Source organism: Mustela erminea, chromosome 5 (genome assembly GCF_009829155.1).
Source record: "Mustela erminea isolate mMusErm1 chromosome 5, mMusErm1.Pri, whole genome shotgun sequence".
Taxonomy (NCBI): Eukaryota; Metazoa; Chordata; class Mammalia; order Carnivora; family Mustelidae; genus Mustela; species Mustela erminea.
In genome coordinates this window covers 114,391,266-114,417,690 of record NC_045618.1, presented here as the reverse complement: position 1 = coordinate 114,417,690, position 26,425 = coordinate 114,391,266, and the positions used below count along the sequence as shown (strand labels likewise).

Sequence of the window (26,425 nt, the reverse complement as noted above, 5' to 3'; positions counted from 1 at the left end):
AGCAAGACTTTCAAAGGATAGTGATCATAGGCCTGCTGTGGTACCTCTTTTCTGCACACCCCTGCAAATCACTTCTGAGCTGTTGGTTAAAATGTCCTTTAATGTTCACATCATCTTTCTAAGAAAGTCTGCTGTGGCATGTGCAATGCTGTTTTTATCACACAATTTCCCTCCCTCTCACCTAGTACTCCTACTTGAAAATGAAAGGAGGTATTACTCGGAATGTTAATAGCTGAGATGGTTTCATGTCAATCAGTTAGGAATTAATTTAGTACCTACTATATTTCCAGATTATCTGAAGTGTAGAGGGTACAAGAGAGATATAAGGAATAATCTTTATCCATAGAGTTGTTCAGTCTAGTCAGGGTGTCAAGATGCCACTTTAAGCAAAGAGAGAAGACAGATACGATCCCAGCTCCGGTTCTCAGCTGAAGGCATGACCAAGGCAAATTCACAAGAAGTGATTGGCCTGGGACAGCAGTTCCAACGGAGTGCCTTAGGTGCTGGGTCTGCTGCTGCTGACAGTGGAGGCATCATGCTGAAGGTCACTCTGGAACCTCAGGCATGGAATAAGCCAGGTAAACTGGTTTTCACCCAGAACGACACAGCATATATTTCCTCCCTAACCCTGGAGAAGATAAAATTTTGTAAGTAAATACAGGACTGAGTATCAATCTTTGAAAGTGCCTGACTTTGTCCTGCATTCCCTCTTCCTTTGATCCGTTTCCAGGTCGACGGCTAGACCACGTGGTTCTCAATGCTGATGGCATTCGAGGTTTTCCAGTCATTCTTCAGCAAATCAGTAAGATCCTCAATTACCCACTTACATCAACCGGACAAACTAAACCGGGTGAGCTGCATTTCTCCCCTTTTCTCTTGATTCCTAGGTGTGGAACATTAGGTCCGCATCAGAGTTCACTCTTCTCATTTCCTTCCCACAGAGAGCATAGAAGAAAAAGGAGCGGGCCCTCCGCGGTGCAGCGTGGCTGAGCTGCTTCAGCTGTGCTGGCCCAGCCTCACCGAGGACTGTGTGGCCAGCTGTGCCACCCTCTCGCAGCAGCTGGATCAGGTCCTCCAGTCCCTGAGAGAGGCACTACAGCTGCCAGGTATGGGCCCAACTGCGTGACAGCAGATGAGGGCTGACTAAGGGAGAGGAAAGAGCCAGGAGTGAAGGAGCACTTTAGAGCAGAGGCTGAGCACTCCGGGACTGGGCTCTTGTGGCCCCCTCGTTCGTCAGGGCGAGCCTCTGACATGTTAACTCCACCTGATTCTCCCCTGCTCAAGTGAAGGGATGCTTCATGCTCCATTAGCTAATACATCTTCCTGACTTTTAATGAGGAATACACCCAGTAGGTACTTAGTAAATAATGATCAACCTTCGCTAAAAGATGACCATGTTCTCCACAGAGCCATTCCACCCCAAAGACACTGGGGTGAAAACAGGACTCTCCACCCCGATTTTTCTATACTCAAAGGTTTCCTGGCTAAGAATCACTCATACAGGCAACCAGTATAGGATTTTATAGCTACCTTGTAAGTGTAGCACTTAAGCTAACGAAGGCCCTGTTGATCAGAGCCGGAAGCAGAGACTAATGCTTCCATCCCTTCTCCTGTCATAACTCCTTCCAGAGCCCAGGAGTACTCCACTGTCCTCGCTGGTGGAGCAGGCAGCCCAGAAAGCTCCAGAGGCTGAGGCCCACCCTGTGCACATCCAGACTCAGCTCCTCCAGAAGAACTTGGACAAGCACACCCCAGCAGGCAGCAGACAGACCAACTACATGGGCACCTTTTTCAGTTACTGCAGCACCATGGCTGCGGTTCTCCTTCGGAGCTTGAGCTCTGAGCCTGGTGAGTCGCAAGGAAGAGGAGATGGAGTCATGACTGGCCCAATGTTTAGAGCAGGGAAGAGGAAGGGTGCACAACAAAAGAGGTTCTGGGTACTGGGGCGCCTGTGTGACTCGGTTGTTTGGGTGTCCAGCTCTTGGTTTCGGCTCAGGTCACGATCTGAGCATTGTGAGTTCGAGCCCCACACTGGGCTTCACGTTGGGCTTCACACTGGGCTTCACACTGGGCATGGATCCTGCCGAGATTCTCTCTCTCCCTCTGCTCACCCCTGACCCTTCTCTTAAATAAAGAGAGAAAGAGAGGTTGTGGGTACAGCAGTAGCCACAAACACTAGATTTATAGAGTCTACTCTTCCTTATCTGTGTGTTTTAGTCATCCTTGTCTCCCCACTGCCCGGTACAGCTGTATAGCACATGGGAGTACTCAGTAAATTCTGATTGCATTAATGACAAAAAATACCTCTCTCAGACCGTCGTGGATTTCAGGACCCGGAGAGGATCAAGCTGTAATACGAGGGCCAGGTTCTTATCTCAGTCCACAGAGCAAGTGTTGCCTGTACTTTAGTCATGGTGAAGAGAGCAGGATGAGCTATTTGTGGCTAGACCTACCCACTGAAGTCTGTGCTGTGGTTGGAAGTCTTTAGAGCATAACAAGTTGTAAACTTGCAATCAGGGTCCTCTCAAGAATACCCTTTACGTAGAAAATATCAACAGAAGGGCTCTCAATGTACTCTTTTTTTTTTCCTGAGGTTTTTGTTTGTTTGTTTTAATTTGAGAGAGAGCAGAGTGAGAGAGAGAGCATGAGCAGGGATGGCAGGGAGAGGGAGAAGGAAGCTCCCCGCCTAGTCTCAGGGCTCCATTCCAGGACCCTGAGATCATGACCTGAGCCAAGGCACACATTTAACCAACTGAGCCACTCAGGTACCCCTCAGTGTAGTCTTCATTTTGACATTACCCTTTTTTTATTAATTCTGGGGAACAGGGCTCTGAGCTGTTCTGGTCAGTGGTAAAAACAAAAGTCACTTTATCTTTGCAGATCACGTGGAGGGCAAGGTGGGAAATCCATTTGTTCTTCTGCAGCAGAGCTCTTCCCAACTTGTGTCACACCTCCTACTTGAGCGACAAGTTCCACCAGACAGGTAGGAGCTACTCTGTGGGACTTAAGCACGGATGGGCCTTCTTAAAACTGTTTTCGTTTCATTAAGGAATGCCAGGTCTCAGTGGGGTTGTGCCTGAGTTCAGTACAGAGAGTATGGATTTCTTTCAGACTTTTCCCTTAATTTTTGTTTACTCTTGTTACATTAAAATTCAATTTCAGTCTGCCTCATTTCTTTCTGTTTCACCACCTCTACCAACATTTATATTACAAGCATAAAATTTAAGGGATGAATCTTCACTTAGGAATAAGCAAAAATCCAAAAATTGGATAACTCATTAGTTGGCACACTATATAAAAACAAGCCTTCTCAAAGACTGCTGGTGAGGTATAAATTGGTACAACCACTGTGGGAAGACAGATTGTCCATATTTATTTAAAAAAACAAATTTGTATACCCTTTGACTTAGCAATCCACATGGGGGAATGTACCCTGTGGCTTTCCTGACCCGTGAAAAAATTATATATATACAAAGTCATTTTGTTCCAGTCTTATATGTAGTAGAAACAGGTAAGAAATATCCACTGTTCAGTAAGAAAGACTAGTTAAATTATGGCTCAACACATAATGGAGTACTATGTAGATGTAAACATGAATGAGGGGGTGTCTCTGTAGAGGGATGTGGACAGATCTCCCAGATAGAATACCAAGTGAGAAATCGAGAGCAGAGCAGGGTGTCTGATAGGCTGCCATTCATGTGGGGAGAAAAGAGAGAGAGTTAAGAGTAGCAATTAAAGAGTCTACATTTACATTTGATTGTATAAACAAACGAATTCCGAGCTTGGGTTATATGCCTGTGCGCTCAGGTTTGTGCCTCCTTTGCTTCTCTCCCTCCAGGCTAGCAGCCCTTCTGGCCCGAGAGGGGCTCAGCCTGAGTGTGCCGAAAGTCATCGTGAACTGCTGCTGTGAGCCTCTTGCCCTTTGCTCTTCCCGGCAAAGCCAGCAGACATCATCCCTTCTGACCCACCTGGGCGTCCTGGTCCAGCTCCATACCTCCCAGTGCCTGGAAGACCTCCCACTTTCTACACTGGGCTCACCAAAGCCAACTGGGAATTCCACAGTGGAGAGAAAGCCCCGTTCCTCCCCAAGGGAGTCATCACTCCCAGCCCTTACGTCCTCTGCCTTGGCCTTCCTTAAGTCCCGTTCAAAGCTGCTAGCCCTAGTGGCCTGTCTGGGGGCTTCCCAGGGGCCAAAGCTCACCAAGCCCAGCTTGTCGTGGAAGGAGTTTCGTGGCCGCAGGGAGGTGCCTCTGAGTGCAGAGCAGGTAGCTCAGGAGTGTGAGCGCCTCCTAGAACAGTTCCCTGTGCTCAAGGCCTCCCTCCTGGCTGCCTGGGAGCCACTACGACGGTCCACCGAGCAAGGGCAGAGCCTGGCAGCGAGTCTCTGTGGCCGGGCCAGTCTCTCTACTGTCCTCCTGGGCCTACACTCTCCCACTGCCCTACAAGTGCTCACAGAGGCCTTCGAGGAAGCCCTGGTAGCCAGAGATTGGACCCGAGCCCTTCAGCTCACAGAAGCATATGGGCGAGACGTGGACGACTTGAGCAACATAAAAGATGCAGTCCTGAGCTGTGCTGCGGCCTGTGGTGAGCAGAAGGCTGTGCCTCCCCCTTCCCTGGTGCTAATAATGTTGAGCTTTCAATGAGTGTGTCATTGCATTTGATCCCAATAACTCTAGAAAAAGCTGCCACCGTAATCTTATCATATTAAAAGGAAACTGAGGCTCAGAGAATAGGAAACTTGCCCAGGATAGTAAGTGCTGGAGCAGAGCTTAGAACCCCACTCCATCTAACTTTATTTATTTGTTTGTTTGTTTGAGAGAGCACACACATGCGAGAGAGAGAGCAGGAGTAGTGGGGAGGGGCAGAGGCAGAGAGAGAGGGAGAAGCAGACTCCTGTCAAAGTGGGGAGCCCGATGTGGGACTCGATCCTGAGCAAAAGGCAGCTGTTTAACTGACTGAGCCATCCAGGCACCCTCCATCTAACTTCAGGACAGGCACTCATAGCCGGTATCCTCAACACTGCATACCAGAATCATTGGAAAATTCCATTAAAGTACAGATATCTGAGCCTAACCCCCAGAAGCCCAAGCTGGAATTCAGGCAAATGTTGACTTTAAAACGGGAGCCAACAAACTCTTTCTAAAGGGCTTTGGAGATGATACAATCTCGGTTGCAACTACTCAACTCTGCCATTAGAACATGAAAGCAGGGACGCCTGGGTGGCTCAGTTGGTTAAGCAGCTGCCTTCGGCTCAGGTCATGATCCCAGCGTCCTGGGATCGAGTCCCACATCAGGCTCCTTGCTCAGCAGGGAGCCTGCTTCTCCCTCTGCCTCTGCCTGCCATTCTGTCTGCCTGCGCTCGCTCTCTCCCTCTCTCTCTCTCTGATAAATAAATAAAATCTTTAAAAAAAAAAAAAAAAAAAGAACATGAAAGCAGCCAGAGATAATAAATAAACAAATGAGTGTGGATGTATTCTAACACAACTTTATACATAAAAACAGACTGGGGGCTCCTGGTTGGCTCCCTCAGTGGAGCATGCAACTCTTGACCTCGGGGTTGTAAGTTTAAACCCCATGTTGGGTATAGAGATTACTTAAAAATAAAATCTTAAAAAAAAAAAAAGAGAGAGAGAGAGAGACTGTGGGCCTGTTTGACTACCCCTATTTTAAAAGCTCCCAATGAGACATCTCTTTCTGCTGCCAGGCCCTGTCCCCATGCTTTAATAAAACCACCTTTTTGCACTGAAAAAAAATAAATGAAAGCTCCCAAAGAGCTTTTAAGGGAGTTGAGAGCAATGACCTGTAACACTCCACTGAGCGGGGACAAGAGTTGGGCATGCCATAGGAAATGGCTTCTCAAGCAGGGGCTTAACTGCCCTGCAGAAAGGAGAAAATCCCTCCAGGAGAAGATGGAGAAATCCAGTGACTGGCTGTGCAGTCTTAACTGTTTTGAGTCAGATCTGTGAAATGGGTGTAGGAGAGAAAGATCTACTGAGTAATTATGACAGAGGGCATGGAGGGGGTCATACTGGTTTACCTGAAATAATTGAAGAGTTCTGTATGACACAGGGCAGAAACTGCAGGGAACACCCAAAGTTCTAACTACAGTCTGAGTCTGACCCAGTGCTATCACAAAACGTGGAGAGCTTCATCTGTTCTTCCGTCTCTTCTTCCTTCATTCCTTCCTTCTCCCTTTCTTCCTTTTTCTTCCTCTCCTGTCTCCTTTTCTCTCTTTTCAGAAAGTCTCATGCAAAAAGAAACATGAGGGCATATAGCATTTCTCCTTTTCATATAATGGTTCTAAGTATAAAAATGAATTAAGGTCAGAAGGATCTTAAGGTTCCAAGCTCCTGTTTTATGAAATTGAACAAAGCCCTTCTCTTAAGGAGTAGCCTGGACTTTTGAGCTCTTCTTGTGCCAAGCTTGCTACCTCTGGACATCTTTTTGTCTTGTAGACAAAGAAGGTTGGCAGTTCCTGTTCCCTGTGAAGGACGCATCTCTGCGAAGTCGGTTAACCCTACAGCTTGTGGACAGGTGGCCCCTGGAGTGGTGCTTGGAGATCTTGGCATACTGCATCTCGGATACAACTGTCCAAGACGGACTGAAGTGTGAGCTACAGAGAAAGCTGGCAGAGCTGCGGGTGTATCAGAAGGTATGGTTTCCATTGGGACGCCTGGGTGGCTCAGTTGGTTAAGCAGCTGCCTTCGGCTCAGGTCATGATCCCAGCGTCCTGGGATCGAGTCCCACATCGGGCTCCTTGCTCCGCAGGGAGCCTGTTTCTCCCTCTGCCTCTGCCTTCCACTCTGTCTGCCTGTGCTTGCTCTCACTCTCTCTCTCTGACAAATAAATAAATAAAATCTTTAAAAAAAAAAAAAAAAAAAAAGAAGGTATGGTTTCCAGCATCAAGAAGAAGGGAATAGGCTTCCCACCATATTACCAACTCCAGCCTCTTCTCATGTGATGCTGGACTTTAAGAAACAGATGATCTGGGCCTGGCTTTTGTCCTGCATCTGGCTTCTGTTCTTGGGTGAACAATGAAAAGAGACCTTACCTCTATTTCCTGTTATTTTCCTTTTGTAATTTTAAATATGTGTGCATCAAACAAGGATAGTAGTAACAGTCCGCAAAGCCTGTTTCACATGTGTACTTGAGTTTTGTGCATGTTTTATGTCTGTTACGTGTTCCTTGTTTTTCAAGAGTTCTTACAGATCTTAATCTTTATTGTGTCATTTTTAAAGATTGTTTTAAATGTCAAGATCCATTTTGAAAGGCTGCATAGACATGACAGTTTGAAAATGAAAGATTATTTCAGGATGTGTGTTATATTCAAGATAAGAGACCCAGGGAGATAGATTTCGGTGGTATGGCTGCATAGCAAGTATAAAAATTTATGCTGATTTTTCCATTTGCTTTAATTCTTCCTCTCTCCTGGCAAGTTTTGACAGCTTGACATTGGGACAGAAACTTAGGGGTGGTCCATCCCTGAAAACTCCGATGAGTTTGAATGTTCATAGAGGGGGAAGCTGAAGTGTAGTTTAATAGCTCTTCCTATCTTTCCTTAGATTCTGGGTTTGCAGTCTACCCCAGTGTGGTGTGACTGGCAGAGCCTGAGGAACTGTTGCATTGAGGACCCATCAACTGTCATGAACATGATTCTGGAAGCAAAGGTACTATTTTCCTGAGTGGTATTCCCCCTTGTTTCCCTTTCTCAAGAGTTGCAACTCCCTACCTGACTGTAGACCCCTTTCCGTGTATCAGTGTCCACATTTTTTGTAATTACATCACATTCTTTTTTCTTTTTGTGTGTGTAAAATTTACTAACAGAGGGAGAAGTGTAGAGAGTAATGCAATGGATGCATTTGTACTATCACCCTACGCTCCGTACGCTGATAAGACTGTAGATCTACTGGTGGAATTGTGGAATCACTGGGCGTGAGCATCCTCACCTTTACTGAGACATGACAAATTGCTCTTAAGCTCAGTAGACCACTTGCAGTTCCTCTTACCAAATGCCATAAGGATATGGTATTGTCCAACTTTGCCCTCTGTGCCAGTAGAATGGTATCTCATGCTCGAATTTACATTCCCATGATTACTAATGACCTTGATTATGACATATGAAAATGTCTTTTCATATGTTTATTGAACATTTGAATGCCAAACATTTTATTTATTCTTTAACGAGCTCATATACCACAGTTCAAAATGTGGATGTACTCATTCAGATGTTCATGCATCGAAGAAACCTTTATTGACCATCTCTTATTTGCCACTGTAGTAGATGGTGGTGAAAAAAGATAACTAAACTTAGTCCTCGACCTTGTACAGCTCACATTTTGGGAAGAGGGGTGATGTGACATACATCCCTAGACGATTGCGATATACCAGCTGACAGGAGTAAACCCAGACTGTCGTGGGAGCACAGGCAGGGCACCTGATGTAGCTTGAGAAACAAAGAAACATCTTAAACAAGGTGGCCCCAGTCAGAGTTGTGGGGAGAGCATTCCAGGAGACACCATATTAAAATACTTGGGCAAAGCCTTGGGAATTCCATTCTCTAAAACTTTAATCCAAGGTTTACAGATTGGGGGTGGGGAGTAGCAAACAGGGACATGGACAGAATCCAATGCCCAGCATGTATGTTTGACCCATGCAGTTTTGGTCTGCCACATTTTTATTTTTTCATGTTAACTTCATTGCCAACATTTTAAAATAGGAAAGGTTTTGATTTAAAAAAAAAATTTATTGTTTTTTTTTTTTTTTTGATGTTTGGCAACCCTGGGCTTGCACATTCACATGACAACAATAAGAGCTGAGTGCGCACTCTCTCCTTTGTGTTTTGTTCTTTAATTCTAGTATAATTGACATTTAGTGATATAGTAGTTTCATTGTACTATATACTGATTGAACAATTCTATCCATTACTCAGCACTTTCTCCTTTGGACAGTCTTAGTCCTCCCAACTTTCTTAATATCTCCCCAGGACTAACACAAGGTGTCAGTCACTTCATGTCATCTGTATCTTTTTTGTGTTAGATCTCAGAGAAAATTGATACCATTAATCAGCAACCTACTTTGATCATTTATATAACTCCGTTGCCACTCTAGTCCTTTGAGTTTACAAGCCCACTTTAATTCCAGAGCGAAGTTCCCATCAGCACTTAACCAAACTTTCCTGGGGCTTCAGCAGACTCAAGACTGCTGAGAGCAATCAGTCAAAAGCTGGATGTGACAAAGTCAGTGATTCAAAGGGATTGAAGCCGTGTGTATTTGCTTCCAGGAATATGGACTGTGTGAGGAGTGGGGCGGCCTCTACCCTATTCCAAGAGAGCATTTAGTCAGCCTACATCAAAAGCATCTTCTCCACCTTCTAGAAAGAGGAGATCATGAAAAGGCTCTGCAAGTAAGCGTCCATCTCTTGCCATTTTTCTTTTGGAATAAGACAAAAAGGTTAGTCAAATCAGAAGGCTTTGTTTATGCTAAATACCACGCAAAGCATTTGCGATCTCAGATCTGCCACTTTGTGTCCTTCGGGAGTCCTTCTTAGCCTCAAGAAGATCATAGTCATCTTCAGTGGAAGGTGCCCAGCCCTGTCTTTCATGCGAGATGGTCAGCCATGTTCAGGATTCTGCTGAACTCTGGTCACAGTCTTCATTTGTGAAGCTGCAGGGGTGGTGAAAGAGAGAGTGCAGAGAAGGGATTAGTCCAAGATTAATAAACCTAAATGTTCCATTCCCAAATAAAATAAGGCTGGACTGAGTTCTTTATGAGCCTTACCTTTCTCCTCTACCCTTCTCCTACAACAGCTCCTGCGAAGAATTCCTGATCCCACAATGTGCCTTGAGGTCACAGAGCAATCCCTCGACCAGCATCCTAGCTTGGCCGCTTCTCACTTCCTGGCCAACTACCTCACCACACATTTCTACGGAGAACTGACTGCTGTCCGACGCCGTGAAATCCAGGCCCTGTACATGGGATCCAAGGTCAGGAAGGAAAGGGGGAGTTGGGAAGGCATGCCTTGGGGAGAGACCGCTGGCCCAGCTCCTGCTTCAGAACTTAACCTTTCAGTGGCTCTTCTCCTAGACACTTGCCATTCTTGACCTATGCTATATAAAACCTTTATCCAGGAGCCCACTCCTGCGTCCCTTAGGAGTTGTCATTCTCTTACTACCTTGTCTCCAAAGTGAGGTCTAAGTGGCCCTTTTAAGTTCCCTTTGTGGTTTCCCTGGTATCTGCGAGATCGTTGTTCTTAATGCAGACTGCAGAGTAGAATCACCTGGACTTTAAAAAAAATCGTTAACCTTTACCCCAGATCAATTAAAACTGAAACTCTCATCACAGGAAACAAACAAACAAAGGGTTGCTGAAGGGGAAGGAGGTGGGGGCGATGGGGTGGCTGGGTGATGGACATGGTAAGTACTGTGAATTGTGTAAGATTGATGAATCACAGAACTGTACCCCTGAAACAAATAATACATTATATGTTAATTTAAAAAAAAAAAAACTGAATCTCTTGGGACAGGGCCTAGCTATCTTCCAAAGAGATTCTGAGGAAGGATATCAAACTACTGCTTAATAACCTTGTCTTGCTAAAGAAAAGAGTTAATTCTCTAGGTAATGAGGTTCTTACCTTTGATGTGTAACCTTGGAGACACTAACAGAAGAAATTACAAGCTAGAAGAAGTAATCTGGAAAAGAGGGGGGTTGGGGAGAATTAGGGCCCTCGGACACTGTTCTGATGATTCTGATTGGCAGTCATGTCTTTTCACTCAATAAGTATGGAACTTGCCCCATGAATAGAATGAGTGCTGGGAGAACCGTCAATATGAGTACCGGCCCACTTGTTAAGAGTTCTACTACATAAAATATTCCTAAAGAAAATGCCCTTTTTTTGTTTTTTGATGCACTATAACTAAATAGGGGGAATCCTTGAAAATTGGCAATGAGCAGAACCAGTGAACATATTTCAAGCCTAGTGATAACAGTCTCTAGGAGTATAGAGACATCATTTACCTGTAGGACACTGGAGGTGCTAGGTTCAGGCACCCTACTAATACTACTTTATGTTGCTCATTCTAATAAGCCTCAGATGGTTAAAGTAGTGGCTTTAAGATCAGGTAGACTTGGGGCGCCTGGGTGGCTCAGTGGGTTAAGCCGCTGCCTTCGGCTCAGGTCATGATCTCAGGGTCCTGGGATCGAGTCCTGCATTGGGCTCTCTGCTCAGCAGGGAGCCTGCTTCCCTCTCTCTCTCTCTCTGCCTGCCTCTCCATCTACTTGTGATTTCTCTCTGTCAAATAAACAAATAAAATCTTTAAAAAAAAAAAAAAAAAAAGATCAGGTAGAGTTCAGCTATACTTGGAGGTGCCACCTGTGGGCCAAATCCAGTCCTCAGCCTGCTTTTGTGAATCGGATTTTTTTTTTAAGATTTTATTTATTTATTTGATAGACAGAGATCACAAGTAGGCAGAGAAGCAGGCAGAGAGAGAGGAGGAAGCAGGCTCCCCACTGAGCAGAGAGCCCGATGCAGGGCTCGATCCCAGGACCCTGGGATCACGACCCGAGCTGAAGGCAGAGGCTTTAACCCACTGAGCCACTGAGGCACCCCCAGATAGTTTTTAATATAAGTTTGTGCACTCGTTTACTTTCATATGGCCTATGGCTACTTTCACACCACACTGGCAGAGCTGAGTAGTTGCCACAGAGACTTCATGGCCCATAAAGCCTAAAATACGAATTATCTGACCCCTTACAGAGGAAGTTAGCCAACCTTTCATCTAGGTAAAATGTACCTGAAGTACTTTTTGCTTGCCTCCTGGAAGATTGAAATAGGACTTCAGCCTTGCTTCCTGAAAGCCTGCTCCCCAGCCCTGGTAGCTGGTCATCTACCTTTGGTCCCTGATCCCCTTCTCCCTCCCAGTAAGAACCTTGGATTTCTTCTGAAATGTGTGTACTGTTTTCTTTAATCTATGGGTCTACCCTCCAAACAGGTTCTGCTGACCCTACCTGAGCCACACCGGGCCAGCTACTCCCACTTGTCCTCTAACCCCCTCCTCATGCTGGAGCAGCTACTCATGAACATGAAAGTGGATTGGGCCACTGTGGCTGTGCAGACATTGCACCAGCTGCTGGCTGGGCAGGAGATTGGCTTCACCATGGATGACGTTGACTCACTGCTCTCCAGATATGCAGGAAAAGCCTTGGACTTCCCATACTCTCTGAGAGAGAAACGATCAGGTAACTGCCAACATCCTAATGGGGCCTCCAGCTAGAGGAGAAAACATCATACTGCATCCTTAGTTATAATTTGTCTTCTCTTATTATTTTGAGTTGATCAAGAGTAAAAGGAATACCCTTCCAGAGAGATAGCTCTTTGCTATGCAGGAGACCTCTTGGCCCTCGAGGAAGTGGCAGGGTAACCAAAATTAAAGTATGGTAGTTTACCACTGTGCAAACGTAAAGATTTGGGAAACCAAGCATGCTGAGCGTGGTCTCTGTCTGGCTTTGGCACAGTGGACTCTTACCTACTATCATTCTGTACTGAGGGAATGTGCTCTTCCGGGAGCACATCAGATCCCCCTACTATGTGAGTCAAGCCTCTTCCAGAATGAAGAAAATGAAATAAATGTAGGCTGATGTTCCCAGACAGCTTTTTGTTTTTCTTACTCTCTACCCTCCAGGGCCATCATTTCAATGTCTTCTACTTCCCTTTGGGCATTTTTAGCTTTATTTTGTGAAAACCTAACAGCTACTTCATTATTTCATGCGTCTAAACATAGTTTGCTTTTTGAGAAGTTGAAGAAGCATGCTTTCTGTTACCTTGGAAGTACCTCTGCCATGCTTTGTACACTTGGTACAATCATGGAATGACAATCAGCAGAGCAACAGGGCTTTAAATTAAAGGCCTAGCAGAATGAGTAAAGATGCTTATGGTAGGATGGTATTTTGTCAACATTTTCCCTCTTTCCAGATTCTGTGACTCACCTCCCAGAAGTCGGTCAGGCTTCAGACCTCGAGACCTTGTCTAGATCCCCATCAGCAGAGTTCTCTGCCGCTGCGGCTCCTGGTAAGAACAGGTTCTGAGACTTAATCTGTAGTTTAGTTCAAACTTGCCTGATTTTGACTTTCTTTTGCCTCTTTTTTCACTTCTAGTTACGATACTCTTACTGTTTTTCTTGGTTCATTCCAGCTTTTTATATCCAAGAAAATTTAACAATCGATTCTCATCATTTGTAGTCCTATTTCTGTAAAATCTCTGCAAACCCTGTATTAGCAAATACTGAACCATTACTCATAGGGAAAATGTGTTGTATGTCTTTCTGTCTGTCACTTAGATTGAAATTGAAATTGAAAACAATTCATCCTAGTAGATTTTATTTTATTTTACCAAAGAGAAAAAGGGGTTTAGAAATGTTAAAGTGACTTGCCTGAGGCAAGCCCATTAATGAGTGCCTCATGAGTGTTAGGGATTCAGCCCCTGTCCAGCTCGCCCGAGAGCCGGGACTTCTTGCACCACCCCATGCTGTCCTCTACCATCTCCATTCTCTGCTCACCTCTGTATGAGAGCTGAAAGAAGAAAGCAGAACATCACCTTGTTCGTCCTCAGAGGAGAACCTGCATGTCAAGCAACTCAAATTATTCAATCTGCCCATGTCTACAAAGTCCCTACAGATACTGATTTTGAGGTTACAAGTAAATTTTGGTGGGCAAATGCACAAATACAGACTCTGCAACTAGGGAGAATAGAGTATCCTCAGTGCTTATGAATATTCCGGCACTCTGCTGCAAGTCCATTATTTATGTCTGTCACCTGCACAGGGTATAGGCTCCTTAAAGTGTCTTGATCACCCCTTTCCACCACCACTCTTCTCCCCCAATCCCTGGCCCCTTGCACAATGGCCTGCAGTCCTCAGAGGAAACTTCAGCAAGTGTTTGTTTTGCCAGCAGGAGGAGGAGTGGGATTCGGGGCGGGGGGTAGAGGGGCGGCAGATCTATGGGTGCTGCAAAGAGTCAGTGTGTTTTTCAGTTCTCTTTTTCCATGACCTGCCAGTCTTGCTCTGCTAGATGACAAGAAACTTCCTTAGATACCATTAAGCAGAGACTGGTATTTCATGGCCATACTTTGAAAATTAGCTATGCTTTGCAGTCCCCGGCGGACCTGAGGGAAGGGCTTAGACGTAGAGGTATATGAACACCTAAGCACCTTTGGTGTACTCTATTTTTTTTTTTTTTTTAGCTTCTCTTTTTTAAGATTTTATTTATTTATTTGACAGAGAGAGATAACAAGTAGGCAGAGAGAGGGGGGGAACCAGGCTCCCAGCTGAGCAGAGAGCCCGAACCAGGGTTGGATCCCAGGACCCTGAGATCATGACCTGAGTCAAAGGCAGAGGCTTAACCCACTGAGACACCCACATGGCCCTTTTTTAGCTTTTATTGTGGACATTTTCCAATATACAAAAGTAGAATAGTGTACTGAAGCCTTACGTATCTACAGCCCAACTACAATAATTATCATCTCACAGTGGCCATTCTTGTTCCATTATACCCTTGTGCTGCTTCTGGGTTATTTTGAGGCAGATCCTGGGTATCATATGATTTTGTTTATAAATGTATCAGTATAGGGGCACAGGGTGGCTCAGAGGTTTAAGCCTCTGCCTTCAGCTCAGGTCATGGTCTCAAGGTCCTGGAATCAAGCCCTGCATCAGGCTCTCTGCTCAACAGGCTCTCTGCTTCCCCCTCTCTCTCTGCCTGCCTCTCTGCCAACTTGTGATCTCTGTCAAATAAATAAATAAAATCTTAAAAAAAAAATGTATCAGTATATATCTCTAGAAGATAAGGATATATACAAAACAAAACCATAATATCATCATCACACCTAAAAAAAAAAACGAATGATTTTTTATTATTACCAGTTATCTAGTCAGTGTTCACATTTCCCCAGTTTTCTCATTAATATATTTCTAGAATTGGTTTTTCTAGAATCAAAATCTAAATGATGTCCACATGTGGCTTTTAGCTGAAATATCTCTCAGGTCTCTTTTAATCAATAGGTTCTACTACCTCTTTTTCACCTACAGAGGAAACTAGCTCATTTGTCCTATAGAACTTCCCACATGCTAGATTCCACTGATGGCCACCCAGCAGTCTGGGTCTCAGTCCTCTTTATATCCAGTACACTGGTTGATAGATCTAGAACGTTGATATGATTCAGGCTTAATATTTTTGGTAAGTGTATTTGATAAGTGCTTATGTGCCTTCCATCAGGAGGCACATGGTGTCCAGGTGTCCCTCTCATGATGCAGTCAGCCATTAATGACCGTTAGCTGGATATATTATTGCAGTTGGGTTTTGAAACAGGGTGAAATTCTGATTTCCTCATTCCTTCCTCATTTATTAGCTGGACTATTGATCACCTTTTCCTCTCACTTTGGATCTGACTCCCAGGTGTCTCCGCTATACATTCCCCCAGTCCAAGGGAGAGGAGCTTCCCAGAGAGTCAGCCCCCACCGGAGTTTGTCCCTCCAGCAGCACCCCCCGGCAGGCATCAGTGGGTGCCCGACGAGAGTGAGAGCATCTGTATGGTCTGCTGCAGGGAACACTTCACCATGGTGAGCAACATTGGTCTCCAGCTTTGCCTGCAGGGGAGGTAAAAGGAAACTGGCAGTCATGAGCCCAGAGTTCATAGTCACCTCCTGTCCCCAAGAGGATATGGGTATTTTCACAAGAACTACCAAATCCAAGACTTTGGGTTGAACTTTGGCCAAACCAGATGTATTTTCTGGGTTGAGACAGATGGTAGACACCCTCAGGTAGCCTTAAATTTGAAAATCTTCACTATTCTCAAATGACTAAATAGAGGCAGAGTGATATAGCAGGAGGAGTCACCGACACCAGAAGATCTTGTTTCTAGCTCCCCTCTCGTTGTAAGACAGGTAGCCTGGTAGTGGATTTTAGTACTGGTTCTGGAGACAGAGGACTTGGGTTCTAATCCCAGTTCTGCCTCTTATTAGCAGTGTGACTTTTTCAGTCTCAGATGCTCTAGGGATGATACATTTTTTTGGCCTGTGGAGCTCTAAGGCCCAACTGTGGTTACAGATGTTACCATACTTACCACCCTGCTGACTGGCATACTAGCTCAGGGCTAATGAGAACAACGATGATGTAATTGCTCTGTGTCTCATCTGAGAAAGAAGTATAATGTCTGTCAACCTCTTATAGTGAGATGAGGCAGTACTCATGAAAGCATTTTGAAAAAAGGACACTTTCTCCTCATTGATGCCATGAAAATGTGATTTGCACCGTCTGAGAAAGTCACTTCTTCCCTACTATTTTTGCTGTGTCTTCACACATTGCCTCCACAGACAGGTAGAACTTGTCAGGAACTATTAACAAAACTTGGATACCTTTGCCCACCATCTAAGACTTACTTCTAAATGTCAGCTTCGTAAAGGCAAGGACTAGGTGTTCTTTCTCAATAGAAACCCAAAGAGCTTAGTAAGTAAGTAAGTAAGACTACTTAGTAAGTATTCTTAGTAAGTCACAGGTGGCTGATGCTAAAGATAGTGGGTTGACAGGTAGACCCACAGTTCCTGCAATCTCACCTGCTCTTCCTCCCTTTTCTTTTCTTTTCCCCATGACACTCCTCAGTTCAATAGGCGTCATCATTGTCGCCGCTGTGGCCGGCTAGTGTGCAGTGCCTGCTCCACTAAGAAGATGGCGGTGGAAGGCTGCAGAGAGAGCCCTACCCGCGTGTGTGACCAGTGCTATAGTTACTACAACAAAGAGTGAGTGTCCTATAGTGGGCCCGCTACTTCCATGACCTCTACACACCCACCCTCCCCCAAAGTCGGGGGTCTTGGAGTCTCATTGTGGAAAGCATCTCAAATCTGGAACAATGGCAGCAAGTTTTAATTTAACATCCACACTGAAATGCCAGTAACTCTACAGCAATACATTTGACCTTGGTCACAGAAACTTCTAAGAGAGGAAGGAAGCAGAGCTCAAGGCTCTGACATAATGTTCTCCCTGAGGTCAGGACACTTGATTCCTGATGGAGGCCATTAATCTTAGTTTGCCAGCAACCTCACCAGTTGTTCAGCCACTCCTGTCTCCATTGGTCTCAGCTGGATTCAAAGGGACATGTTCACACCTCCTGACTGCTCGAGCATCACTTGCCTCAGTTCTAATCTAGCTAGTCATCCTGGCTTGTTATCCACAACTAGAAGAGCCCCCACACCTTCCCATGCACAGTTTACCTAGTAACAAATTTCAGAAACCACTTCTACCTCTGGCAAGACAGATTAAGACTGTTTGCTGGCTTAATGTTGCTCAATTTTTCTCACTACGTCTAGCAGCAAAGGAGGGTGAAACTAAGGCTCCTAGGCCATCTGGGAATATGAGCCAAAGCAACTCCTCAAAAGCTAATTATTTTGAATTCTTCATGTTTTGCTTACAGACTTAAATTGATTTTATGTTCTGTCCCGTGGCCTTATTGAGTTTGTTTTAATATGAACATTTTTTGCCAACATTTACCGTGATGATTACTGATCTCCAGGAAGAAAGATATGCCATGCTTATATTGCCTCCTTGGGGTAAGGGATAAGGGACAGAAGAAATACCCATATGCCATATTGCTGAGATTGGAAATGAACAGTTGGTTTTGATGGGGATCCTTTTGTTCAACGATTACTCAGCAATAATCACTTCTTCCTTATGGACCTCCCATTTTAGTGGGGAGACCATTAACAAACAGACCACAGAATCATTGGCTGAGTGCAGTGGTAAGCCACACAGCAGTCTGATGGTGAGAAGGTTTCTTAGAGGTGTGGCATCTTTTCTGAGCATTAGGGTATGAGAAGTTAGAAGGGGATGCCCAGAAGTGGGAGTGACAGCTACAGAAGTCGGGGCAGGAGAATATGTGGGTCCTTTGAGGAAGTGTAAATATGGGGTTCTGGCTTGCATGCCTTGGACTTAGAAACCTGACAGCTGAGCCAGGAGGACTTGGGCCCAAAGGCTTGGAGCTTGCTCTTTGGCCACATGGGCTAGGACTGACCAGCAGGCTTCTCATACAGGTGCTAGACTTGACCTCTGACTTGTGGCATCAGGACTTAATGCTTGGTGGTGCCAACTGAAGTTGACCAAAACCAGTGGCAGAGTGGGGAGGACTTCAGTGAGTTGAGCACAGGTCATGGGTGGCAGGAGTTGCTCTCAAGAGATAAGCAGGCTAGGTCGTAAGGGCTTTGTCTGCAGAAACTGCAAACTTGGAACACTTTTACCCTGAGAAGCTATGGAACAGTTTTAAGCAGAAGCATAACATGACCAGATTTGGATTTTTAAAAGCTTGCTCTAGCTGCAGAGTAGGGAGTAGGTTGACAGAGTCAAGGACACCAATTGGGAAGCCATTGCAGAGGCTTTATCTATAAATAATAAGGGCCTTCTCTGAGGCAGCGATGGAGAGAGAGTTGGGGACATTTAAGGAGGTATTGAAGAGATGGACAGAAAATGGTCAGTGACTGGCTGTGACAGGTGAGGGACAGAAACGAGTTTGGTTCCCTGATTCTTCTTACTTGGGTAACAATGTCAATGGTGCTCTATACCAACTTCAAAACAAAGAGGAGGAGAAGGGATTTGGGCATTTCATTTTTCTTCCTCTGTTTCCAGTGTGCCAGAAGAGAATCCAGGACAACCAGAAGGTAAGGCTGAATCATATTCCTCTGTCTCTTTGTTTTATGTTCAAGTTGGCTCTTTCCTCACTGTTTTAGCTGCAGCTGATACCCTTAATAGCAACTTAGTCTGACTGAGGCCAAGGAAAAAGAAAATTCTTGGCATTTTATTAAGCTGTTTCCCTTTAAGTTTATTATCCTATTAACCTACCGTAGTGGTCCATTAGCTTCCAGCATTCAGAAGGCCAGCTACCAAAGAATTTGGTTCCTAATTTTGAGCAGGTAATTTCTTTTTTTTATTTTTCTCCTAGGTTCCCTTTCACCACCATCCTACCTCCAAATGCTCCCTCCTTCCCCCTAGGCGATCACTATTAATAGTTTGGTTTATATCCTTCCACTGAGGTTAGTTTTTAGGATAGCCGATGATTCAGCCCTCCATCTGAGAAAGGTGTACATTTCAGAGTTTTCTTGTTTGAAGCAATGGGATTGTATGACACTGTAATCCCGGATCTTTCCTGCAGAAGAAAGTTTGAGGTACCTAATGAGATCTAAAATAAAGGGGACCAAGGAGAGATAACAGGCAGGTGTCTGCATGCAGCTCACTCCAGTTTTCTGGCGGGGGCTACACTGGACTGCTGGTCAGCGACCGCCACATGAGTGACACTTCTCTTCTCAGCACCAGACAGCTCCAAGAGTGAAAGTCCTCCATACTCAGCCGTGGTGAGAGTCCCCAAAGCAGCTGAGGTAGAATGGATTTTGGATCTGAATGAGGAGGAAAACGAGCTGGTGCGGAGTGAATTTTACTATGAGCAGGTAATAGCAATAAAACTTGATGGCCACTTGAGTTTTCTTATGATGTGTAGTTACGGCAAAAAACGCAGAGATAGGTGAACACAGCCTGGCCTTCATGAGCTTACAGTGCAGTAATATAGGAGCTAAGACAAATGAGCTAAACCAAATGAGGCAGAAAGATAAAGAGCATCTTGGAAATGTGTGAGAGCAGATCAAGAAAGGCTTCATGGGGGCACCTGGGTGGCTCAGTCAGTCAAGCATCCAACTCCTGGTTTTGGCTCAGGTGATGATCTCAGGGTTGTGAGATCCAGGCCTAGCGTGGAGCCTGCTTAAGATTTTCGCTCTCCCTTTCTCCCTGCCTCTCCCCTAAAATAAATAAATACATAAATAATAAAAATAAAATTTAAAATAAAAGGAAAGGCTTCACGGAAGAAGTGGCACTTAAGATAATAGAAAAGTGGTAGGAGTGTGACAAGCAGAAATGGGGCAGGGAAGGAGTGTAAGGAGAGTGAGGGCAGGAGGATGAAATTACCAAACTGGAACATCTGAGCAAAGGCACGCTGTCAAAAATTGCAGGGCATGGTTAGGGGACTGGAAATGGTTTAATTTGAAGGAACGTAGAGTGTTCATAGAGCGGTAGTAAAAGGTAAGATTGAAATGGGCGATTTATGGACAGGGCCTTGAATTCTGCAGTAGGGAAAGTTTACTTGCTTAGCATCAGGCACCATGAAAGGATTTGGAGTGTGCTTTGGAATATTAATCCAGCAGCAGTGTATCCAGGCTTGAAGCACAGACTTCTCCAGCAAGGGAGCTGTCACAGTCCAAGCCAGCAATGAGGAGGACCTGCACTAGTGGGAAAAAGGAGGGAACATGTGGACATTGCCAAGAAGTAGGTAATGCATGAACACAGCTGCCTTCTTCCCAGTGTGGTGACAGAAGCTAGCAGTGCCACTTAGAACATCTGAAAATTGTTTAGTTTCACTCTTGCTTTGCTGTGGAAGTTTCACCCCCACCTCCAGTGTATTTCAAGCCTGGTGAGCTAAGAAGAATAACTCCTGCCATCCAGTGACATTTGAAGAATGCTCTGGTCTCTGAGCTCACTGTGTGTGTCTCTCTTCCACCCTGGCCAGTCCCCCAGCGCATCCCTGTGCATTGCCATCCTGAACCTGCACCGGGACAGCATTGCCTGTGGCCACCAGCTGATCGAGCACTGCTGCAGGCTGTCCCAGGGCCTCACCAACCCTGAGGTGGACGCAGGGCTGCTCACAGATATCATGAAGCAGCTGCTCTTCAGTGCCAAGATGATGTTCGTCAAGGCTGGCCGGAGCCAGGACCTTGCTCTTTGTGACAGGTGAATGGGAGTGGCTCGCTCTTCTTATACTCAGTTATCATTTCTGTCTGGCTTCTCCTGCCCCCACGATGAGTTCCCACATCACCATCCTCTCTCGGTAAATGCACTGAAAATGTTTGACATCTCAGTTTGATGACGGCAAAATGCCACCAGATCACAAGTGGTCTTCCTTACCCTACCTTGATAGCCTGTGTCCTCTTTCCCTGGGTAGGTCCTCAAAGCAGAGTGTTCTCTAGCTCTACCCAGTCAGAAAGAAAGTCAAAACTTTGCTTAATTTGTAATTAAAATCAATTTAGGGGAGCACCTTTAGTCTCTGTGGAGCTTTCTGGCTTTTGGAGAAAAATGTGTCCTCCTGAAATGTCCAGTGCTTAGCCTTGGCTGGAACTCTACCCCGGTCTTGACCAAATCCAGACTGCGGCCTCAGAAGTTCTGGGTAACAGATCTGTGAAGCACACTGGGGGTTGGTCTGTCCCAGTGTCACAGATAGGAATCTGAGTCATAAAGTACAAGTATCTGGAAAAGGTATGATTAGGCCCCCAAGCCCTGTATAACCTGCTCTGCCTCCATTCATTAACTTGAAGGTTGAAACTGCCAGTTCCCAGCTTATCCACCCAGAGGCGTGACTCATGTTGTATGTTCTCAATGCTCAGTCCTAGCCAGATTTAGAGCAGAGAGCATAATTTTCTTTGACGTGTAAGTGCCTCAGGCACTTGTTCAGAGTGTTTGCCTACAGACTCTCCAGACAGCAGAACAAGCGCAGTGAATCTCATCTGTACTACTTCCTAGCTCTGTAACCTTAGACAAGTCTGTTAACTGCCCTGGGCCTCAGTTTCCTTCTCTGTAAAATGGGAATGTTAGTAATACTTATCTCATAGGGCACTTAGGAGGATAAAATGAGAGTATCCCTATAAAGGGCTAAGAATTGAGTCTTTATACTCCAGAAATGCTAGTTAGTTTTATTATTTTCATTAACAAAACTGGAAGATTGAGAAAGGCAGGGGGAGGTGGAACAGGAAATGGAAGGAAGTATAAGGCAGTGAATTTCACTCTTTCATATGAAGAGAGTAGATTCTGCATCATTTTTCAAGTTAATAATTGAAGAAATGGGTATATGTTAAAGTTTTTCACTTTTTAAATTTTTTTAAAAGATTTTATTTATTTACTTGAGGGCGAGAGAGAAATTGAGGGCACACAGAGGGAGAGGGAGAAGCAGTGCCAGTAAGCAGAGAGCCCAACCTGGGGCCACCACATCCCAGGACCCTGGGATCATGACCTGAGCCGAAGGCATATACTTAACCAACTGAGGCTCCTGGGGCCCCAAATAAGGTTTTTTAAAAGAACCAAAGAACCAAAAATCGACCAATTTACCAGAAATGGAGAAGAGGGGAAAAGAACAAAAACCACTCCAGGGGCGCCTGGGTGGCTCAGTGGGTTAAAGCTTCTGCTTTCAGCTCAGGTCATGATCTCAGGGTCCTGGGATCGAGCCCTGCATCAGGCTTTCTGCTCAGCAGGGAGCTTGCTTCTTCCCTCTCTCTCTGCCTGCCTCTCTGCCTACTTGTGATCTCTCTCTAACAAATAAATAAATAAAATATTAAAAAAAAAAACCCACTCCAAATAGCAAAAAGTAGAATGTAAGACAAAAATTAAAATATATCTAGATATATCTCAAATACCAGTTATGTAAATGAGTTAAAATCTTAAAAGAAAAAAGTATTCAGATGGGGGATAAAACAAATTTAACATCAAGTCCTGTACTTCCTTCAAAATCAAATATAAGTGGACGAAATACCCACTCTAGGCTGTGGACAACAGAAATTCAGAAAGTGCTTACTTTGGTAGGATCCTCACCCCCAGATGCTGTGCACTTCTCTTGACAGTGTACAGCAGTGGTTTCGAATTACACATTCTTTTTCCCCAATTCTGGATTCACACACCCATTCTAGAGGATTACTTCCTTCATGCAGGTTTGCTAACGGTGGTGGATTCATTGCTGATGTGATTTGCAGAGTATTTTTTCATTATTTTTAACTCCTACTTCCTTCCAGTAGACATATAAATAAATAAATGTTTAAAAACAGAACTCACATTACCTGCTAAAAACATATAATACATTATGATACCAAATTTGTTTTTATAACACATACTCTCCCTTACCCCATTTGCACTAAGTTGAAAATGTCTCATATACTGAATTCCTTTCCAGGGATATTGGTGGATAAGTCAGAATCCACAGGTTCTTTGACTAGATTATAACTTATGTTGCATAATATATTTACTGTGTAATATATATTGTATAATATATACAGTTATATTCATTGAGTGTAGGACTGTTTCAGGCAGCACTGGACAGAATGAACCAGTTTTCTGGGTTCTCTGTTGCTATAAGATTTTTGCAATCACCAGGTGTCAGGAGTAAGATCAAAGGTGGCAGTGCTAATGGGCTGTAGCAAGAACCCATTCTTAGCACAGGAAGACAGTGTCCAGTCCAGGAGACTAGAATCCAAGTGATTGCCCAGCAGCACCTCCAGTACTGATGTGACCTCTATACTGACTAGGTGTGCAGGCCATGGAGGTAGTCTCTGTGCTCTCTCCCAAGCAGACAGGGTTCTAAAGAACCAAAAAGCCAGTGGATAATTGCGAGCATCACTACTTAGGGTATTAATATGTAATATTTAATGAGTACCTCCAAAATTCTAGACTTAATCCTAAGCCCTTTTACTTGAACTGTTTCATTTTATCCTTAAAATTCTCTCTTATGGTATCCATTTTACAGATGAGTAAATTGAGGCAGAGAAGTTAACTAACTTGCCTAGGGTCATAGGGCTGCTGAGTGATGGAGTTGAACTCAGAGTCTGACTCCAGAGCCTTCTCTCTCTGTTCATGTACCCCTCAATTCTCCTTTTCACATTGGAATTGAAATAGAAAACTTGTAAGCATGGGTGTCTGGGTGGCTCAGGTTTGAAACGACTGCCTTCAGCTCAGGTCATGATCCCAGGGTCTTGGGATCGAGCCCTGCATCAGGCTCCTTGCTCAGTGGGAAACCTTTTCCTTCTCCCTCTGCCTGCTGCTCTCCCTGCTTGTGCTCTTTCTCACGCTCTCTCTCTTTCTCTCTATCTGTCAAATAAATAAATTAAATATAAAAAAAAAAGAAAACTTGTAAACAGCACCTATTTTTAGTAAGACTCTGTGGAGCCTCATTGCCTCGCCTCTTCCCTCCCTGTAGCTACATCAGCAAGGTGGATGTGCTGAATATCTTAGTTGCTGCTTCCTATCGCCACGTGCCTCCTCTGGACCAGATCCTGCAGCCAGCTGCAGTAACCAGACTAAGGAACCAGCTTTTGGAAGCTGAGTACTACCAACTAGGTGTTGAGGTGAGACAAAGCTTACGTCTACCCAACTATAATGAGCTGCCTTTTCCTAGCCTTGCAAGAGGGTATCGTCATCATCTCCCAGTTGCCCTTGGCCGTGGGGAAGTATCTAGGGCATTACAAGTTTGCCATTCGGCAGTAATGGCAAGTGGGATGATGGGAAAGGAAGATGATTGGCAACAATGGGAAAGAATAGGTCTTTGGGACTTTCAGGTCTGGATTTAGGTACTTCTTACTAAAAAGAACAGTTTTTCTTCCAGATATCCACAAAGACTGGCCTCGATCCCACTGGAGCATGGCATGCTTGGGGCATGGCCTGCCTCAAAGCTGGGAACCTCACTGCTGCACGGGAGAAGTTCAGTCGCTGTCTGAAGCCTCCCTTTGACCTCAATCAGCTGAGTCATGGCTCAAGACTGGTACAGGATGTGGTTGAGTACCTGGAGTCCACAGTGAGGCCACTCCTATCCTTGGTAAGAACATAGCAGGGGAGGGTCAGTTCAGGGAGGAAGAAGGCCCAGGAGCAGTAATGACCTGGGAAAAGGATCAGCTTCCACTCAGCTTCTAGTGGCAGTCCTGGCTCAGAGCTGCTAGGTTTAGATTTTGTTCTTTCCATTATGCATAATTAGATAGTAACTATATATAGTTAGATAAGTAATACAAAGTCAATTTTTTAAAAAAGTGAACTACAGGAAAGTATTTTTAAAAATGATAAAAATGGGGCGCCTGGGTGGCTCAGTGGGTTAAGCCGCTGCCTTCGGCTCAGGTCATGATCTCAGGGTCCTGGGATCGAGTCCCGCATTGGGCTCTCTGCTCAGTAGGGAGCCTGCTTCCTCCTCTCTCTCTCTGCCTGCCTCTCTGCCTACTTGTGATCTCTCTCTGTCAAATAAATAAATAAAATCTTTAAAAAAAAAAAAAAGATAAAAATGACATTTAATTGCATACAACAGATGCAAATAATGTTTAGATTTTGGTGAATTCTCTATGTTTTTGAATGAAACATGGTATTATAATATGGAGAATTTTGTATCCTGCCTGTTTTTCTGCCCTTCAAACTGTATTGTAAGGCTACTTCCATGTTCCTAAATATTCTTTGAAAGCAATATTTTCAGAGCTGCTGAGAATTTACTGAGTTTTATTTTTCTTTTGCACTCTCCTTTCCTGTCAGCAAGATGATGATTACTTTGCCACCTTGAAAGAACTGGAAGTTACCCTTCGGACCCAGAGCCTCTCTCTGGAGGTGATTCCTGAAGGGAAGATCATGAACAACACTTACTACCAAGAATGCCTCTTCTACCTGCATAACTACAGCACCAACCTGGCCATCATCAGCTTCTACATGAGGCACAACTGCCTGCGGGAAGCCTTGCTCCACCTCCTCAACAAGGTGGGACACACAAACCTACCTCTCAAAGTGCAAGACCTACTTTGCCCATCTGGATTGGCCCACTTAGCTCTAAGGGCGGTGGTTGGGGAGGTGGGTCGATAAACCAACCCCCTGAAACGTAACACAGTGTTGAGCTATGAGACTACCTCTGGCAAAGTCAGGTCAAAATGGAAAATTCTGTCCACCCAAATTACGATTTGCTATATGGGCAGTAAGTCTTAACCTGGATCCAGTTTGCTCTTCTGATTGGCAGTGAGAGATTTTATCCCTTCTCCCAAAACATACAGCAGAATCAGATAGTAGTTGAGAGCATGGTCTCTGGAATGAGATGGTTGGTATAAGTGGTGTGACCTTGACCAAACTGCTTTACCTCTCTGTTTTTATACACTTCCCACCTGCCCTGGGACTGTCCCACTGCTGACTTAGCTGCTGATCCTCTCAGAGTTGTTACACCCATGATCCTCTATTTGGGCCCCAAATATCTAATGGAAGGAGAGTATGCTGTCCTTTTTTCTCTCTGACATCCTCTGCCCTTCCACAGGAGACAAAGGCACCTCTGAAGTGCATTATTTCTTTGTAGTTATTGTTAAGCAAAGTCAGGATTCTGTTTCACCATCACATTTTGGTGTTCATTTTTTATCAGAATGTTCCATGAATACTTTCTGAGGAATTGGCTGATCTTTACCAAATTTCATAGGAAATTAGAAGAATTCAATACTTTAATTTTAATCTGCTCCCCCAATTCAAAATGGCAGCCAATGAAAGTTTACAAATGGACATATCTTCTAGGATTGCTCCAAGTGAAGTCAACTATTCACAGTCATGGTAACCATACCATGGTAACCATACCAGGGTAACTACTAACTAAGTT

General features: G+C 44.7%; 1 protein-coding gene across 3 annotated transcripts in view; it reads left to right on the top strand.

The window, feature by feature from the left end:
• The window catches only part of ZFYVE26 (zinc finger FYVE-type containing 26), a 65,006-nt gene that overhangs the window by 26,672 nt on the left and 11,909 nt on the right, over window positions 1-26,425 (top strand). For all 3 annotated transcript variants that reach the window (XM_032344574.1, XM_032344573.1, XM_032344575.1), the window contains 19 exons: window positions 731-850; window positions 942-1,106; window positions 1,630-1,848; window positions 2,881-2,983; window positions 3,839-4,584; window positions 6,456-6,652; window positions 7,563-7,667; window positions 9,281-9,403; window positions 9,807-9,983; window positions 11,988-12,234; window positions 12,968-13,063; window positions 15,442-15,605; window positions 16,645-16,781; window positions 18,658-18,689; window positions 19,336-19,472; window positions 20,582-20,802; window positions 24,026-24,173; window positions 24,431-24,640; window positions 25,336-25,554. In XM_032344574.1, coding sequence (XP_032200465.1) covers window positions 731-850; window positions 942-1,106; window positions 1,630-1,848; window positions 2,881-2,983; window positions 3,839-4,584; window positions 6,456-6,652; window positions 7,563-7,667; window positions 9,281-9,403; window positions 9,807-9,983; window positions 11,988-12,234; window positions 12,968-13,063; window positions 15,442-15,605; window positions 16,645-16,781; window positions 18,658-18,689; window positions 19,336-19,472; window positions 20,582-20,802; window positions 24,026-24,173; window positions 24,431-24,640; window positions 25,336-25,554 — 3,566 coding nt within the window. The remainder of the gene's footprint in view (window positions 1-730; window positions 851-941; window positions 1,107-1,629; window positions 1,849-2,880; window positions 2,984-3,838; window positions 4,585-6,455; window positions 6,653-7,562; window positions 7,668-9,280; window positions 9,404-9,806; window positions 9,984-11,987; window positions 12,235-12,967; window positions 13,064-15,441; window positions 15,606-16,644; window positions 16,782-18,657; window positions 18,690-19,335; window positions 19,473-20,581; window positions 20,803-24,025; window positions 24,174-24,430; window positions 24,641-25,335; window positions 25,555-26,425) is intronic.